Here is a 16,636-nt window from a genome sequence, read left to right as displayed (position 1 = left end):
TTTTTTTTTCTATAAATAATTACTTATTTAGTATAAAGTTTAGCTGATACTCTTACTGTGCTGTTCTTTTTTCTTTTTTTTTTTTTTTTTTTGTTAAGTTGGAGTCTCACTCTATTGCCCAGACTGGAGTGCAGTGGCATGGTCACATCTCACCACAGCCTCAGCCTCCTTCCACCTCATCTTCCCAAGTAGGAAGGACTACAGGTACACTCTTATCATGCCTGACTAATTTTTTGTAGCGATGAGGTCTCACTTTGTTTCCCAGGCTGGTCTCCAACTTCTGAACTCAAGCAGTCCTCCATCTTGGCCTTCCCAAAGTGCTGGGATTACAGACGTGAGCCACTGCACCCAGCCCCTACTGAGCTTTTAAATGATCAAATTAAGAGCATCAAGATATACATACCTAGTTATGATAGACATAAGCATGTTTTAAGGTTTTGATTCCTTCTAAAATAAGTTCTAAATAATACCAGTCTCAGAATGCATTTTATGAAAAATTCTTCAGATAGCAAATAGGTGTGGCAGAAATGCCACATTCTGGGTACTTTTCTAGTCATTTCACTTTGAGCATATTAAAAGTTTGAAAAGTTCTGCAAAAAAATTTAAAAATGTATACTTAAACATTTCCCAAATTTGTTTGGCCACATACCTTATTTCTGTAGTTATCTACTGACATCCCTGTTGAAATGCTTTGAGAGACATTGCTCCGAAGAGTTAACAAACTAGTGTTGAAAAAAGAACGTTACAGAATTATTAGCTGAGTCAGATATATTTGCTATATGTAATTTTTAGAAAGAAAACAATAACAAAAACCTACAAGTTGATGGAAGGAATAACTGGGAACTTTAAGTTAAAATTTTAAAGTAAGAAAGTAATTCTGGCTCAAAAATGTCTTTTTATAGTTGTTTTGTTTGAATCAGGATCCAAAAAGTCCTTTTATTGCATTTGGTTAGTATTAAGTCTCTTTTAATGTAAAATCCAATATCCTCCTTCCTCCTTTTTCAAACCCATGATACTGACTTGTTGATGATACTAGTCATTTGTCTTACAGATTTTTCCATTTTTTTTAGCTCCAACTGCAAGGAAATACAGGAGATATAAAAACATGTCAAACAACATACACCATCATAAAGTTAAAAAATCTAAGTTAAACCATTTTAAACTGGGAACTGTGTGTACATGGAAAAATCTGTAAGACAAATGACTAGTATCATCAACAAGTCAGTATCATGGGTTTGAAAAAGGAGGAAGGAGGATATTGGATTTTACATTAAAAGAGACTTAATACTAACCAAATGCAATAAAAGGACTTTTTGGATCCTGATTCAAACAAAACAACTATAAAAAGACATTTTTGAGCCAGAATTACTTTCTTACTTTAAAATTTTAACTTAAAGTTCCCAGTTATTCCTTCCATCAACTTGTAGGTTTTTGTTATTGTTTTCTTTCTAAAAATTACATATAGCAAATATATCTGACTCAGCTAATAATTCTGTAACGTTCTTTTTTCAACACTAGTTTGTTAACTCTTCGGAGTTTGGGTTTGGTCCCCCACCCCCATCTCCTAACAACCTTTAGTGTTGTAATTTAAGTCTGACCTATGAATTCAGATGACTTTAAAAAATCATACATTGATTATAGTTACCTACATCCATTATTTCATTAGGGGTTAAGGTGGCAACTTTCTGGTCATTTCATTCTTTCTGTACTTGTTAGATGAGATTATTCTCTAAAGAACTTTTCCTTCATCAACTGTTTAGTTACTGGAAATGCATATTGGCTTAATTATTATTATTTTTAATAGTTCTTAATACCCGATAATATAAGTCCTCTAGCTTAATTGTTGTTCTTCAGGATGGCTTTGCTAATTCTGGGTCTTCTGCATTTCCTTATACATTTAGAATCAATTTTCACAAACATAAAAGCTACTGACATTTTGATTGGGATTGTACTTTACCTCTAATAGATTGATTTGGGTAGAATTGTCATTTAACGTTATCTTCTCTGTTTATTTAGGCCTTCTTTAATTTCTTGTGGAAATGCTTTGTAGTTTTGGGGTTTTTTTAATGTATAGTATACATTTTCCATTATATTTATTCCTAGGCTTTTGTTTTTAGTGTTGTAAAAACAATTGATAAAACAGAAAGCAAGAGTACAATTGAGTAAGTGAAGCCAAATTTTTTCTAAAGAGAAGTAAAAGGTATAAACCCTTTAGCTAAACTGATTAAAGAAAAATAGAAAGTTAGTGATGTTAGGAATTTTAAGTATTTCTACATCTTGTGTAAAGTATATGTACATTACCACAGATCTAGTAGACATGAAAAAATAAGATAATGTTATAACTGCTGATACGTTTAAAGTATAGACGTAGTGGACAAATTCCTGAAGAACAAAATTGATATAGAAACTTAGTTTATATCTATTTGAAAAACTGAATTTATGATTTAAAACCTTTCCACAGAGAAAACGTCAGGCTCAGATAACTTCACTGGTGAATTCTTCCGATGTTTAAGGAAGAAATAGTATCTATCTTACATAGATTTTTTTTCCCAGAGAGTAGAAAAGAATTCACATGTCCCAATTCTTTTCTTTCTTTCTTTCTCTCTCTCTCTTTCTTTCTTTCTTTCTTTCTTAACAGAAAGCAGTAGTTTATTAAGAACACAGAAAAACTCCCGCAGCAGGAGGGGACCTGAAAGAAGGTTGCCCCCAGTTCTTTTTATATAGCCGTCATAGGCCAGGCTCGGTGGCTCAGCCTGTAATCCCAGCACTTTGGGAGGCCGAGGCGAGTGGATTGTCTGAGCCCGCGGGTTCAAGACCCACCCTGGCAACTTGGCGAGACCTTATCTCTACAATAAACCAAAAATTAGCCAGGCGTAGTGGCACACACCTGTAGTTCCGGCTACTTGGAAGACTGAGGTGGAAGGATCGCCAGAGTCCAGCAGGTCGAGGCTGCGGTGGCCGGGAGCATGCCACTACACTCCAGTCTGGGCGACAGAGTGAGACTCCAACTCAAAAAAATAATAAAACCGTCATAACCTTGACACCTGGCACAGTCATCTCTCATAAGCTTAGATGTAAAAATCTTGAGCAAAATATTAGTAAATAGGGAGACTTATTCCAGAAATTCTGAATTCTTATTGGTTTATCAGACTAAAAATCAGTGTGATTTAGCACATTAAAATAATAAAAGAGACAAAATAATCATCTCAATAGATGCAGAAAAAGCATTTGATAAAGTTCAATGTGTATGTTTGATTAAAACTCTCAGGAAATAAGAAATAGGGGGAAACTTAAAATCTGTTCATGGGTGTCTAAAAAATCCGCAACATCTGCCTGAGATTTAGATGTATTTTAAAAAGACTGTCCAATATCTGCAAAGTGCAGTAAAATAAAGTTCAATAAGATGGTTTGCGTATACCATGAATTCTTATAATACAGTCTTAAGAACCTCTAATAGAGACCTTTTCAGGGTCTATGAAATCAAAAACATTTGCATAATAAATAATACTAGGATGTTATTTGCCTTTTTAAATTCTCTCTCTCTCCCCTGAACATTCAGTGGAGTTTTTTAGAAGATTCATTACTGTGGTATCACAATAGGTTGAATACAAGAAGCAAATATGAGAATTCATCTGTCTTATTCTTGAAGCCAGACATGAAGAGATTTATAAAAAATGGGAAATGGCTGTCTCACTAAATTTTTTGTTTTGAAAATATGTTTAGTTTTCATAAAAATATGTTACATGTGTTAATGTGCAATGAGCTCATTGCTGTTTTTAATTAATAAATTGATTTTTTAGAATGTCTAACTTTTAATTTCTAATGTGGTCAGTATTAATAACTTATATAAACAAAAAAGTTCTTTAGGGGTCCTGAATTTAAGTCTAGAGGATCCTGTTGGAGAACTGCTGGGTCATACTGTCCTTTTCCTTTTTCTCATGTTCATAAATTTATACATCAGTATGCCTTGATTTCTAAACATTAAGAAGTATATAATATGCTATTCAGATAAATTGCAGATATCATGAGGAAATGTTCCAAATGTAGTTATAAATAGTTTATAATGCTCACAGATTCTGTAGGTCAAGAATTTGGATGAGTTATCTGTTTCTTGGTGTATAGGCCCTCAGATCGGGAAGTTTGAGTGACTTCTCACATCATGGTGTTTGGGATTCTGGGATAGAGTGTCCTGAGAAGTAGTGTTATAGAGACCAAGCAAATTCTAGATGGCCAAGGCGGGAGTTATGACTTGTGTCAGTTCCATAGTACTCTATTGGTTGAAATAGTTATAAACCCACCCAGATTCAAGGAAAGAGGAATACAGATATGTCCTCTCTGTGGGGAGAGTTTCTTAAAACTCTCTTTAAAGAAAGGCAGTCATGTCTTATAATTGTCAGGAAGGTAATAAGTTGGATCAGCACTGCCACCCAGTTGAAATTTTACTGTGTAATTAAGAGTTGTTTACCATATGAAGTTATAATTATTGAACAGTATTCAGTTTGGTCTGTCAAGATTTTGTGCAGCTACAACCTTTTTGTTACTAATGACAGTTGCTGTGTCATCCCTAATTCAAGTTAACTTTGGAATTTAAAGATCATAAAAATCAAGTTGTATCCTGTGTTTCAGGGTTTGTTATACAGGGCATAATGATGAAAACCTTAGATTTGAGAAAGTGAGTATTGTTCATTGGGATCATTTTCTATAATTATTGTAAGAAAAGGTACTGTATTTATATTGTAAATTCATGCAGATAAATTTTTATTTGGTAAGCAAAGAATTTATTGTAGAACTCTCTCTTAGACCAGTATTTCCTTTTTTCTTTTGTTTTGTTTTTAATCTAGCATCAAGATTTTTTTCGTGTCTTTGATTTTCTGCACTTTGAATATGATGTGCCTAGTTGTAGATTTTTTTGGTGTTCTACTTATTTTTCTCTGAGCATCCAAGATCTATGATGTGATACTTTTCATCAGTTTTGAAAAACTTTCAGCCATTACCACTTAAAATATTTCTTCTGTTCCTTTCTTTTGCTCTCCTTCTGATGTTCTCATTATGCACACGTTATACCTTTCATCATTGTCCCACAATTCTTGGAGATTCTGTTTTTTACATTCTTTTTTCTCTTCACATTTCAATTTTTGGAGTTTGCATTGGCATATCATTGAGCGCACTAGTTTTTTCCTAAGTTTTATCCAGAGCTTTCAAAGGCATTCTTCATTTTCGTTCTATTATTTTTGGTTTCTAACATTTCCTTTCTATTCTTTTTGAGAATTTGACTTAAATTATATTAAAGAGATTTATTTACATTATACATATCTTCTTGCTTGTTTTTCGCTTTTTCCATTAGAGCACTTAGCATATTATTTATTATTATTTTAAATTTCCAGTCTAATAATTTCAAAATCTCTGTCATATTTGAGTCTACTTTTATAGCTTGTTTCACCTCTTCAGAGGTTTTTTTGGGTTTTTTGTTGTTTTTGTTTTGTCTTTTTAGCATACCTTGTAATTTTTTGTTGAAAGTTGCACATGAAGTATTGGGTAAAACGAACTGAGGTTTTATATTTATCTGGCGAGGAATTAGGCTGTGTTTCTTGTTTGCTGTAGCTATAGGTTTCTGAAGCTAAAATATTATCTACTCTCCTTGTTTTTATTTCGCCTCTTATCTTCAGGTTTCCTTGGAGACTTCTTCTTAAATAAGGTCTGAGTTTTGCAGTTTTTTGTTTTGTTTTGCTTTGCTTTTTAGCAGACTCCTATGTTATACAGGAGCCTGACTGTATTGGTGTAAGGTGTGGGGAGAAGAAAATCATTCTATAGTCCTATGATTAGGTCTCAGTCTTTTAATAAACCTGTGTCTCTGGACTGTGATGTTCACAAATTCTTCTCAGCTTTGCTCCCTCCCCCTTAGATGAGACAGAAAGAGTAGAGGGGTAGAATTGGGTGTTTTCTTTTCCCTGGTCAATTAGGTTCTGTTAAAACAGTTTCTCTTGAGAGTAGTCCTTTGTTAAAAAGAACAGAAATCTCTGAGTGTATTTCAAAATGGTTACTTTTATTCTCCTCTTTCTGGAAGCATGAGGAGATTTTGTTTTTCCTCCAGTCTTCACCCTGAAATCCTAGTAGGGCTCTTGGAACAAGTATGTCCCATCCTCACTCTGATTGGGCTACAAGATTTTTAGTCTACACTGAACCTCTGGCAGTTGGTCAGTTACAGCTTACCTATTCTTATTGGTACTAGTTCCAGCAGTACTTGTGTTCCTGGTAAACTATGATTTTCAGTATCTGCCTCAGTCTCCACTTTCCGGGGCAGTGGTTTTCCCTGTGACCTCAATTCTCTCATGGATCTATGACAAGTAGATGATTTGCAGTTTGTTCAGCTTTTTCCTTGTTGTGAGAACAGAAACAACTACTTTTAAGCTCTTTATGTGTTGGACCAAAACCGAAAGTCTAGACCAATGTTTCTGCAATTGTTATTCTTGCACCTACCAGTGCAATATTAGGTTGTCCATAGGCTGATTGACAATTATAGCAAAAACAGTTCTGGATAAAGCTCCAAAAAACTTGCTCACACATTCACAAATTTTATATATAAAATCAATTATGACTTCCTGGAAACCTTTTATATTTTCAGTGATCATTATGTACATGCTTAAAACATGAAGACTACTGTGAACAAGCATGGGTTTCCCAAAATTCATATCAAGCCTTTGGCAAAAGTTTTGATGTACATTAGGAGGAAACAGCATAAGATATTGGCAGGAGTTTTGAATTTGGGTTCAGAAGACTAAGTTATGATCCCGGATACATCACTAACAATAAGGAATTGGAAATTTAGGATTTAGAATGAGTACAGAGTTAGAGATACAAATTTTGTTATACTCATACTGTCTTATTTCCTTTCCTGGGAAGAGAGATCACCTGAGGCTGGCATCTATTTCTCTTTTATTTTTGTATTTCCAACTGAGTCTTCCATTGTGCTTTCAACATAGGAAAAGGTGTAAGTTTAAGAAGGGATCCAGGAGTTTGATTTTAGACATTGCTGTTTTGGTGGCATATCTAAATAGAAATGTTTAAGCTGGTAGATAAAAATTCTAGAATTTAGGACTGGAGATAGAAATTTTGCTGTATTATTTTCATAACTATACAGTAGGATCCTTAGACTGCATAGTATTTGCTCATTTAATTTTTTCAAATGAATGAAATTCGTTCATTTCACCATACGTACTTTTACACTGTTGAGCAGGAAAGAGTCTGGCAGAGCAATGTTCCTAACCTGTTCTCTATGGTAGAAAATCTATACGTTTTGTCTGGTTTTCTTTACTCATAATAAGAAAATGGAAGATAGAGTTAAAATGTTAACTAGAGTACTTTATTTCACACTTAGAAAATAAACTTGTGAAAATCCTGAGATTTATATTTTAATTATTATTGATTTGAAAATATGTACTGTAAAGTGTTTAGCCATCTCTTCTTGTTTGGTTTTAGGCAATACAAGGACCTGTGGAATATGAGTGATGACAAACCCTTTCTATGCACTGCGCCTGGATGTGGCCAGGTAATATATAAATTACTTTAAATAATTTTGTCTATTTCCACTTATTAAAACACTGATGAAAGAATATATTATCATTAAATGATTTTCTTATAATGTTTTATAATATTTTAGAGTTAGGATTTTAGAAAGCACAAAACTTTTGGAAAGAAATTATTCTTTTTCTGCAATAACTTATCTGAGTTTTAGAGAATATAATCTAATAAGAGGTGTGGAAAGCTATATCTTGTAATGGAAAAGAGGAAAACCTACATACAAATCCAGTATTTAAAAGTATGTTAATTTGACCATTATTGTCTGAAAATCATTGGTAAACTGCCTAACTGGAAATCAGTTATACATTGTCTTATCTGAGAATTATTTTACTTACTGAACTTTTATGAAATTAACTGATATTTACCTCTGACAATATCACTAATGTATTATTGTTCTTAAGTCTGCATCTTTAATACAGAGCATAGCATGTATGGAAGAAATTTCACAGAAAATAAAAAATACTATTTTAGTTTTTCTTACAAGTCACTAAATTATTAATCTATTGCTATTATAATTATCCTAATTTTGAAATAACTATAAACAGTAAGGAAGAATGAAAGAATGAGTGTAATGTGCAGTAAAGCTACAGAATACTTAAATCTGCAGACTATAAATAATAAGAATTATTGTTGCTTATTGGTTCATCACTGGTTTTCGTTTATTTCCTTTAGTTGATTTTTTAAACTGAGATATAATTGGATTACAGTAAACTGCATATCTTTTTTTTTTTTTTTTGAGTTGGAGTCTCACTCTGTTGCCCAGACTGTAGTGCAGTGGCCGCTCCTGGCCACCGCAGCCTCGACCTGCTGGGCTCCGGCGATCCTTCCGCCTCAGCCTTCCGAGTAGCCGGAATTATAGGCATGCGCTACCACGCCTGGCTGATTTTTTGGTTTATTGTAGAGATGAGGTCTCGCTGCCCAGGCGGGTCTCGAACCCGCGGGCTCAGGCAATCCACTCACCTCAGCCTCCCAAAGGCACAGGATTACAGGCTGAGCCACCGAGCCCGGCTAACTGCATATCTTTACAGTGTACAGTTTGATAAGCTTTAACATATATTATAACTCATGAAATCATTACCAACCATAATCAAGATAATGAACTTATTCATCACTCCAGAAGTTTCCTTATGCTTATTTGTAATTCCTCTCACCCTTCCTACCCCTGTCTACCACTGAATTGCCTTCTGTCACTGTAGGTTTATTTTCATTTCCCAGAATTTTATATAAATGTAATCATAGAGCATGTACATTTGTCTGGCATTTTTATGTTGCATAATTTAAGATTTCTCCATATTACATGACTACTAGTTAATTCATTGAGAACTAATATTTCATTATTCTGCAGTTTGTTTTGGCTTATTTCCAATTTTTACTTAACATAAATAAAGCTGGTATGAATATTTATGTGTATAGTCTTTGTAGGGACATGTGCTTTGGTTTCTCTTGGATTAATATCTAGGAATGTAATGATGGGATCATCTGATATAGTTTAACTTTTTAGGGAATTGACAGACTGCTTTCCAGTGTAGATATACCACATTACATTCCCAGCAGTAACATATGAAAAGTCTTGTGCTATATCCTTGTCGATATTTGATGCTGTCAGTCTTTTAAATTTTAGCATTTTCATATGTGTAGACTGGTATCTCATTGTGGCTTTAATTTGCATTTCTTTGATGACTAATGAAATGATGAGCACTTTTTCATATATTTATTGGTCATTTGTGTACCTTACTTTTTATGAAATATTTTTTCAAATCTTTTGCCCATTTTAAAAATTGGGTTGTCTTTTAATTATTGAATTGTAGGAGTTCTTTATATACCCTGAATACTAGTCCTCTGTTAAATATTTATTTCAGCCAGGCTCAGTGGCTCAGCCTATAATCCCGAACCTTGGGAGGCTGAGGTGAGTAAATTGCCTGAGCCCACGGGTTTGAGACCTGCCTGGGAAACTTTGTGAGACCTCATCTCTACAGTAAGTCAAAAAATTAGCTGGGTGTGGTAGTGCGCGCCTGTAGTTCCAGCTACTTGGAAGGCTAAGGCGGAAGGATTGCCGGAGCCCAGCAGGTCGAGGCTGCGGTAGCCAGGAGTGGCCACTGCACTCCAGTCTGAGCGACAGAGTGAGGCTCCAACTCAAATAAATAAATAAATAAAATTTTAAAATATATATATATTTTTTTCAAGTCCTTGTTTGCATCTTAATTTTCATGTATCTTTTGATGAGTAGATATCTCTAATTTTATTGAAACTTAATATATTTTTTTTTCCTCTTTTACAGTTACTGCTTTTTGTGACTTGTCTATGAAACTTTTGCCTACCTTTAAGTCACAAAGATATTCTTTGTCTTTCTCTAAAAGCTTGCTGTTTTATATATGTCTCTGCTCCATCTTGAATTAATTTTTGTTTGTGGTGTGAAGTAGGGATTGGAGCTAACTTTTTAAAAAATACATTTTTTATATATTTCAGCATAATTTGTTTAAAAGATTTTTCTTTTCCCATTAAATTGCTTTGGCTCCTTTAATGAAAATCAAATGATTGCGTAAATGTGGATTTGTTTCTGGGCTTTGTAATCTATTCATTCATCAATCTGTCAACTTTTATGTCAGTATTACAGGTTGCATTCTGGTCAGTTAGGGTAAGGTTTCCAATTTACTTCTCATTTTTGAAGATTGCTTTGGCTTGTCTTTTAAGTTTTAGTTATTCTGGTGAGGTTATAATGGTATCTCATTATTTTAATTTATTTGGTGTTTAATGATGTTGAGCAAGATAAAGATAGGATTTATCAGGTTTAATACTTTTTTAAAACTTATTTTTATTTATTTTAAAGATGTGGGGTGCAATTCAGAATTAGGTAGGTAAGTGGTCATTGTACAGGTAAAGTTTGGGCCTCCCTACTTCGCTTGATTCAAGATCAGGTACTTATTAATGTAATGTGCCTCTTGTCCCTAGCAGTTTCCCACTACTGCCATTCCGTTTCTTTTTTTTATTTTTATTTTTTATTTTATTTTTAAGATGAGGGGTACAATTCAGGATTAGTTATAATTTCTGCTTTGATTTCTGTGTTGACCTAGGAGTCGTTAAGCACCATGCTGTTTAGTGTCCATGTCTTTATGGGTTTGGGGGGAATTTTGTTTGTGTTGATATTTATTTTTGTTCCACTGGGATCCAAGAAGGTACATGGCAGTATTTCAATCTTACTAAATTTTTTTTTTTTTTGAGTTGGAGTGTCGCTCTGTCACCCAGACTGGAGTACAGTGGCCGCTCCCGGCCACCGCAGCCTTCACCTGCTGGGCTCTAGCGATCCTGCCGCCTCAGCCTTCCAAGTAGCTGGAACTACAGGCGCGCACCACCATGCCCTGTTAATTTTTTGATTTATTGTAGAGATGAGGTCTCGCCAAGTTGCCCAGGCAGGTCTCTTTTATGCTTGGTTTATGGTCAAGGATGTGGTCGATCATGGAGTACGTCCCATGTGGTGATGACTAGAATGCTTATTCTGTGGTTGTTGGTGGAGTGTTCTGTTGCTATCTGTGACGTTCATTTGGACAAGCATCAAGTTGAGGTTCCAAATCTCCTTGTTGACGTTTTGGCCCAGTGATCTGTCTAGGGTTGTTAATGGGTATTTAAGTCCCCAGCTAGTGTTAGAGTGGATATCTTGTTCTAGTTTACTTAGTAGCTTCTTTATAAAAGCTGTTGCTCCTGTGTTGGGTGCATATATGTTTAGGATGTATATTTCTTGTTGATGGAATTAACCTTTTATCATTATGTAGTGAATTTTTATAGTGCCCTTCCATATCTTTTTAAATTTTTGTTTTGTCTGATATTAAGATTGTGACTCCTTTCTTTTGTGTTCCCTTGGCCTGAAGATTTATTTTTCATTCTCTAACTTTGAGTCTATGAGTGTCCATTCTGGTGAGGTGTGTCATCTGGAAGCAGCATATTGTTGGGTTGTGTCTTTTTATCCAGTTTGCCATTCTATGTCTTTTCAGTAGTGTATTTAGTCCATTCATATTCAGGCTGATTATTGAGATGTGGGGGTTTATCCCTTTCATGAGGCTCTTATAGAGTTTGTTGTTGTTGTTGTTGTTTGTTTATTTGTTTGTTGGTTTTCTTTTGATTTGGGGCTTGACATATGTGTGTTTTCAATTTTGTAGTCACAATGCCTGCTGTATTCGCTCTCTGTTTTCCTGCATTCTTGGGAAGAGTGTGGTGGTTCTTTTTTTTTCTTCTGTACTTAATGCCTTCTTAAGCATCTCTTGTAGAGCTGGTCTGGAGAAAGCATAAACTGTTAGAGATTGAATGTCTGGGAAGGATTTTAATTCTCCATCACTGATGAAGCTTAACTTAGCTGAGTAGGAAATTATTGGTTGGAATTGTTTACTTTGAGAACTTCGAAAAATGAGAACTTTGAAAATTGAACTCCAGTCTCTTCTAGCCTGTAGTGTGTCTGTAGCTAGGTCTGCTGCTATTCTAATTGGTCTTCTCTGGTAGGTAGTCTGACTTTTCTTTTTCGCTGCCTTTAGGATTTCTTCTTTTATACCTACTTTGTGTAAACAAATTACTATGTGTCTGGGAGTTGGTCTTCTCATTTGATGTGTGGCAGGGGTACTCTGAATCTCTTATGTTTGGATGGTCACGTCTCTGAGGAGATGCAGGAAGTTTTCTTGGATGACCTCGCATAATGTTTGACCAGGCTGCTCTCATTCTCCATTTCTGCTTCAGGGATTTAGATTAGGCATAAGTTCAGTCTTGTAATATAATTACACATCTCTTGAAGGCCTTGTTCTGTCTCTTTAAGCTTCCTTTCTATGTTGTTATCAGATTGGATTCATTCCATATTTTGGTCTTCAGGTTCTGAGATTCTTCCTGGTTAATTCTGCTTTCCAGGCTTGTCAGTTTATTATTTATTTCATTTACTGTAATTTTTATACCTTGCAGCTCTGTAATTAATTATTTCATGTTTTCATCTTGCCTTTCTTGGTTCTTATTTATCCTTTCCAGTCATTCCTTGATCTCTGCATTTGTGATCTGAAACCAGTCGTTCTGCACTCTCTTCATTGTTTGAGTTCCAAAGTCTGTATTCTCCTTCACTATCCTTTTTGGACTTTGTGGGATACTTGTTTTTTCATTGATTTCTCTTCATTTATGATGGATTTTTCTTTTCTCTTTACTTCTGTTGCTCGGTGAGAGAGGAAGTACCTTTCACTTTTTGCTCAACTCCCTATTCTTCCTTTGGTAAAGCCTCCGAATTTGTTTGATTTTGAAGCCAGGTTGGGGGTGGGGAGCCATCTTACAGCTTTGAGATTTGAATAAGGTGTGTTGGGGGGTGCTAAGATTTGAAAGCTTCCTATAGATCACAGTGTTTGCTGATTGGGGTGTAGGGACCCACTTCCCACCACCTCACAGTATGTCCAAGCCATAGGAACATATGTACCCCCCTTGGTACAAAATAACAAGGGGAAGGAAAGGAACTAAGAAAGAAGGGAGAAGAATGACGAAGAGAAAGAAAAACCAACCAACAGACAAATTAGCAAAAAAAGAAAAAAAAGTTACAATCAACAGTATGAGATTTTCACACTCATATATACTCTTATGTGAAAAACAAAGGAGAAGGAATAAAACAAAACGAAATACACATCCCCTACAAACTATATAGAAAGAGGAGGGGGAAATCCAAAAACAAAATTTTTATAATCCTTGAGCACCCTCTTGTGGCAGTGTCTGAAACTTCGAGTTCCTTGTGGGTGTGACCCACGCACCACCGCTTTTGGCTCGCTTAGAGGGGAGGGGGTTCCAACCTCTAGATATGTCCCACTGCTCACCGTGTGGTGGGGGGGTGGGGCTGGAAGACTGTGAGTCACCCCTACTGCTCTGCCTGTTTTCAGCTCGCACTTCTGTGTGCTACTCAGGATGCTCCCCTCCTGGGTTACATGTCTGGTGAATTGCTGGGAAATGGGAGCTGGGTCACTTTAAAACTCCCCCACTCGTGTGCTGTGGGCTGAGTTCTTTGTCTCCTGCTTGCTAGACCCGCAAATGTTTCACTTAGGGGGATGGGTTGCCCAGTCCCCTCGGTGGGCTTGTTCCTCTGGGGATACTCCACCTGGGGTATCTTCTTTGGGTTGACAGTGATCAACCTCAGAGAGGTGCTAAATTCACCTCTTAGTCTCAGGAAGTAGTTCTGCTGTTCATGCAGGCAGGCTGAAGCCTGTCTCTACCCGGTTACCAGGACAGATGGAGTAAGGGATGTCTCTACGTCTTTTCCTCTACTGGGACTCAACAACTAGTTCCTCCAGTATATTTTCTCCAGTCCTGGCTGCCAATGTCCAATCTATCATTGAAGGCTGTGGTCGCAACAGTTTTCTCAAGGTATTTTGGAGACAATTCAGATAGCAAGTAACCTCTTGAACCTTCTGAGTCTTTGCTAGAGGTCCATGTATCACAACTCCAGACGTTATAGATTCTGCATCAATGTCACTAGCTCTTTTTTGTGCCACTTCAGCTAGTGCCAGTTCACCCTTATCTAGTGCAAGGTAATAGGTCACAAGCACAAATATCAGCAGCTAGGAGAAATGCCTTTTCAAATCTCTGGTACCAGAGCATGGGACCATTTCTTGGTTTTTGGGGTGTTCCAGCATCCTCCCTATGGATCACTCAGTACCTGAAGGTCATAGAGTAACAGACTGAGGCAGAACCAACTGGGTCTTCTGGAGAATAGGACATGGAGCAGTGCAGGGAGACAAAGGCCCTGCCGATCCTCTAATCCTGTTTTGGATAGGCTAGTCAGGGAATGTGTCTCTGATAAGGTGACATTTGAACAAAGACATGAAGAAATACTCAAGCAGACCTTGCACATAATTCTAGGCTAAAGGAGCAGTTAATGTAAAGGCTCTCAGGAGGGATTGATTGGGTTTGGTGTGTTTGAGAACATAATAATGACTGTCGTGGATGGCACATATAATGGTCAGTGAGGATAAGATTAAGAGATGAGGTCAGAGAAGTAGGAAAAAAAATACCCTGTAGCACTTTGTAGGCTGTGTTAAAATGTTTGGGTTCTATTCACAGAGCAATGAGAAGCCATTGCTGAGATAAGAGTGGAAACAAGAAGACTAGAGGCTGGCCCAGTCTAAGTGAGAGATGATGATGGCTCGGACTAGGTGGTGACAGGGGGCATAGAGAGAAGTAGATGGATTTGACATATGTTTTGATATATTATTTTCTATAAAGTTAAGAGAGCTAAAAACACAATTCTCAGAAACCTTTGCAACTAGAATTCTGCATATAATTTTTGGTTTCACCAACCAAATTTACTGTTTCTGATAAATCAACTTGACTTTAACTTTTTGGATTTGGTGTACTGAGTTTGGAGAGAGGTATTACTCAAATCATTCATTTGCCAGTTTAGAGTAAACATACACAGCATGGTTCTGCTAATTATTCAGTGTTTCTAGAGCCAGCCCTTGGACAGTGACCAGTTTTGTCATGTTGTGCTGGTTATCATTCTTAGAGATTCAACCACAAACAAGGCTTTACCTGATTCCTTGTTCTAATTCCCTTCTGCTTGAAATTATTAGAATAGTTTCTGTTATTTTTGATTGACTCCTTACTAATAACATGCCACTTTTAATATAAAGCATTACATTTAAATTTACTTAAACAGAAGAAAAACCAGTTGCTGAATATTAGAATATATTTGTATCATAAGAAATTGTTTCTTAAAAGACTTTTCTAACATTGAATACATATATGAAAAACATTAGGAAGCTAGAATTATTTTTTAGATTTCCTGTTATTAAAGGAGTTAACATTCATACCTTCCAGCCTCTACTTTCTTATCTCCTAATGTCTGATAATTTTTCTATTATTTTTACATTAATTTTAAAATAGGTATAAAATACTTATTTTGTCTTATCTATAATTCCCATATTTGCTTAGTTTTACTTCTATATCAAAATTTTATAGCTAGAAAAAAAGGATGAGAGCTCACTTTTAGGGGGTACTCCAGTGTTTAAAGGTCAGAAAGAAGGGGAGAATGTTGGATGGGAAGCTTAAGAAGCAGCAGTCAGTGAGGAAGACTGAGTCCTGAATGTCAAGTAGAAAAATATTTCAAAGAGGAACAATATAGTCATCATTGTTAGGATAAGATGAGAATTCAGTACTTACTGTTGAATTTAGAGACCTTGCTAAATAAAAGTAGCTGTCAGGGAAGGGACAGTAACAACAGTGTGATTAGGTTGAAGAAAGATTGACAAGAACCAGAAATGGAGACATTATAGTTCAACTCTTTTTGAGTGAGTAGCTTAAAGGAAACACTGAGATATATAGCTTCAATATAGAACTGAAGATGGAGCTTTTTTGTTTGTTTGTATTTTAAGGTGGGAATATCACAGCATATTTGGCACTGCAGAAAGAGGGACCATTACAGGAGTGGGGTCCTTAAGTAGGTAAGAGAGGATGGGATATAGTTTTATTTTAAAACATAATTGGGACCATACTGCACAGTTTTATAAACTATATTTGGATGACATATGTATCATGAGTATTTTGTGTGTTAATTGGAAGCATAACTTTAAGTTGTTAAGTAATAGTCTATTAATAGAGCATATCTCATAATTTATTTGCTTTTTCTACTATTATGAACTTTTAAATGTTGGTGTTATAAGCAGCATTGTGATGAATGTTCTTCTATATTAACCCTTTGTATGCATCTCTAGTTTCTTAAAATAAATTTTTGGAACTAGAATTACTATAGTAAAATATATACACATAGCTAAGGTTCTAAGTATATTTTGCCAAATTGTTTTTTAAAGCTAAATCAGTTTTTTATTCTCACATAGTTTAATTCTCACTAATAGTGACTATTTTAAACATGAACACTTTAATCCTGATTATTACGTATTTTTTTCCCTATGTTTATTCCCTGAGCTACTTAAAACAATCTCTGTATTGTGATGCCACCTTATAACTGTTAATAACCGAAATATACCCTGGTTAATGTCAACATCATTCATTTGTTAAATCTTGCTGAGAACGGAAATGGTTAGTCTCTCTTTAGATTGAAATA

The 16,636-nt window shown here is 35.5% G+C and overlaps 1 protein-coding gene across 4 annotated transcripts in view; it reads left to right on the top strand.

The window, feature by feature from the left end:
- Window positions 1-16,636, top strand: part of ATF2 (activating transcription factor 2) — an 84,499-nt gene that overhangs the window by 16,748 nt on the left and 51,115 nt on the right. For all 4 annotated transcript variants that reach the window (XM_008062646.2, XM_008062645.1, XM_021714790.1 and 1 more), the window contains exon 3: window positions 7,477-7,546. In XM_008062646.2, coding sequence (XP_008060837.1) covers window positions 7,477-7,546 — 70 coding nt within the window. The remainder of the gene's footprint in view (window positions 1-7,476; window positions 7,547-16,636) is intronic.

The sequence above is a fragment of the Carlito syrichta genome, unplaced genomic scaffold (genome assembly GCF_000164805.1).
Source record: "Carlito syrichta isolate Samal-C Ts95f unplaced genomic scaffold, Tarsius_syrichta-2.0.1 Scaffold305785, whole genome shotgun sequence".
In the NCBI taxonomy this organism is placed as follows: domain Eukaryota; kingdom Metazoa; phylum Chordata; class Mammalia; order Primates; family Tarsiidae; genus Carlito; species Carlito syrichta.
The sequence above is the reverse complement of the archived record's forward strand: the minus strand, read 5'-3'. Positions and strand labels throughout refer to the sequence as shown.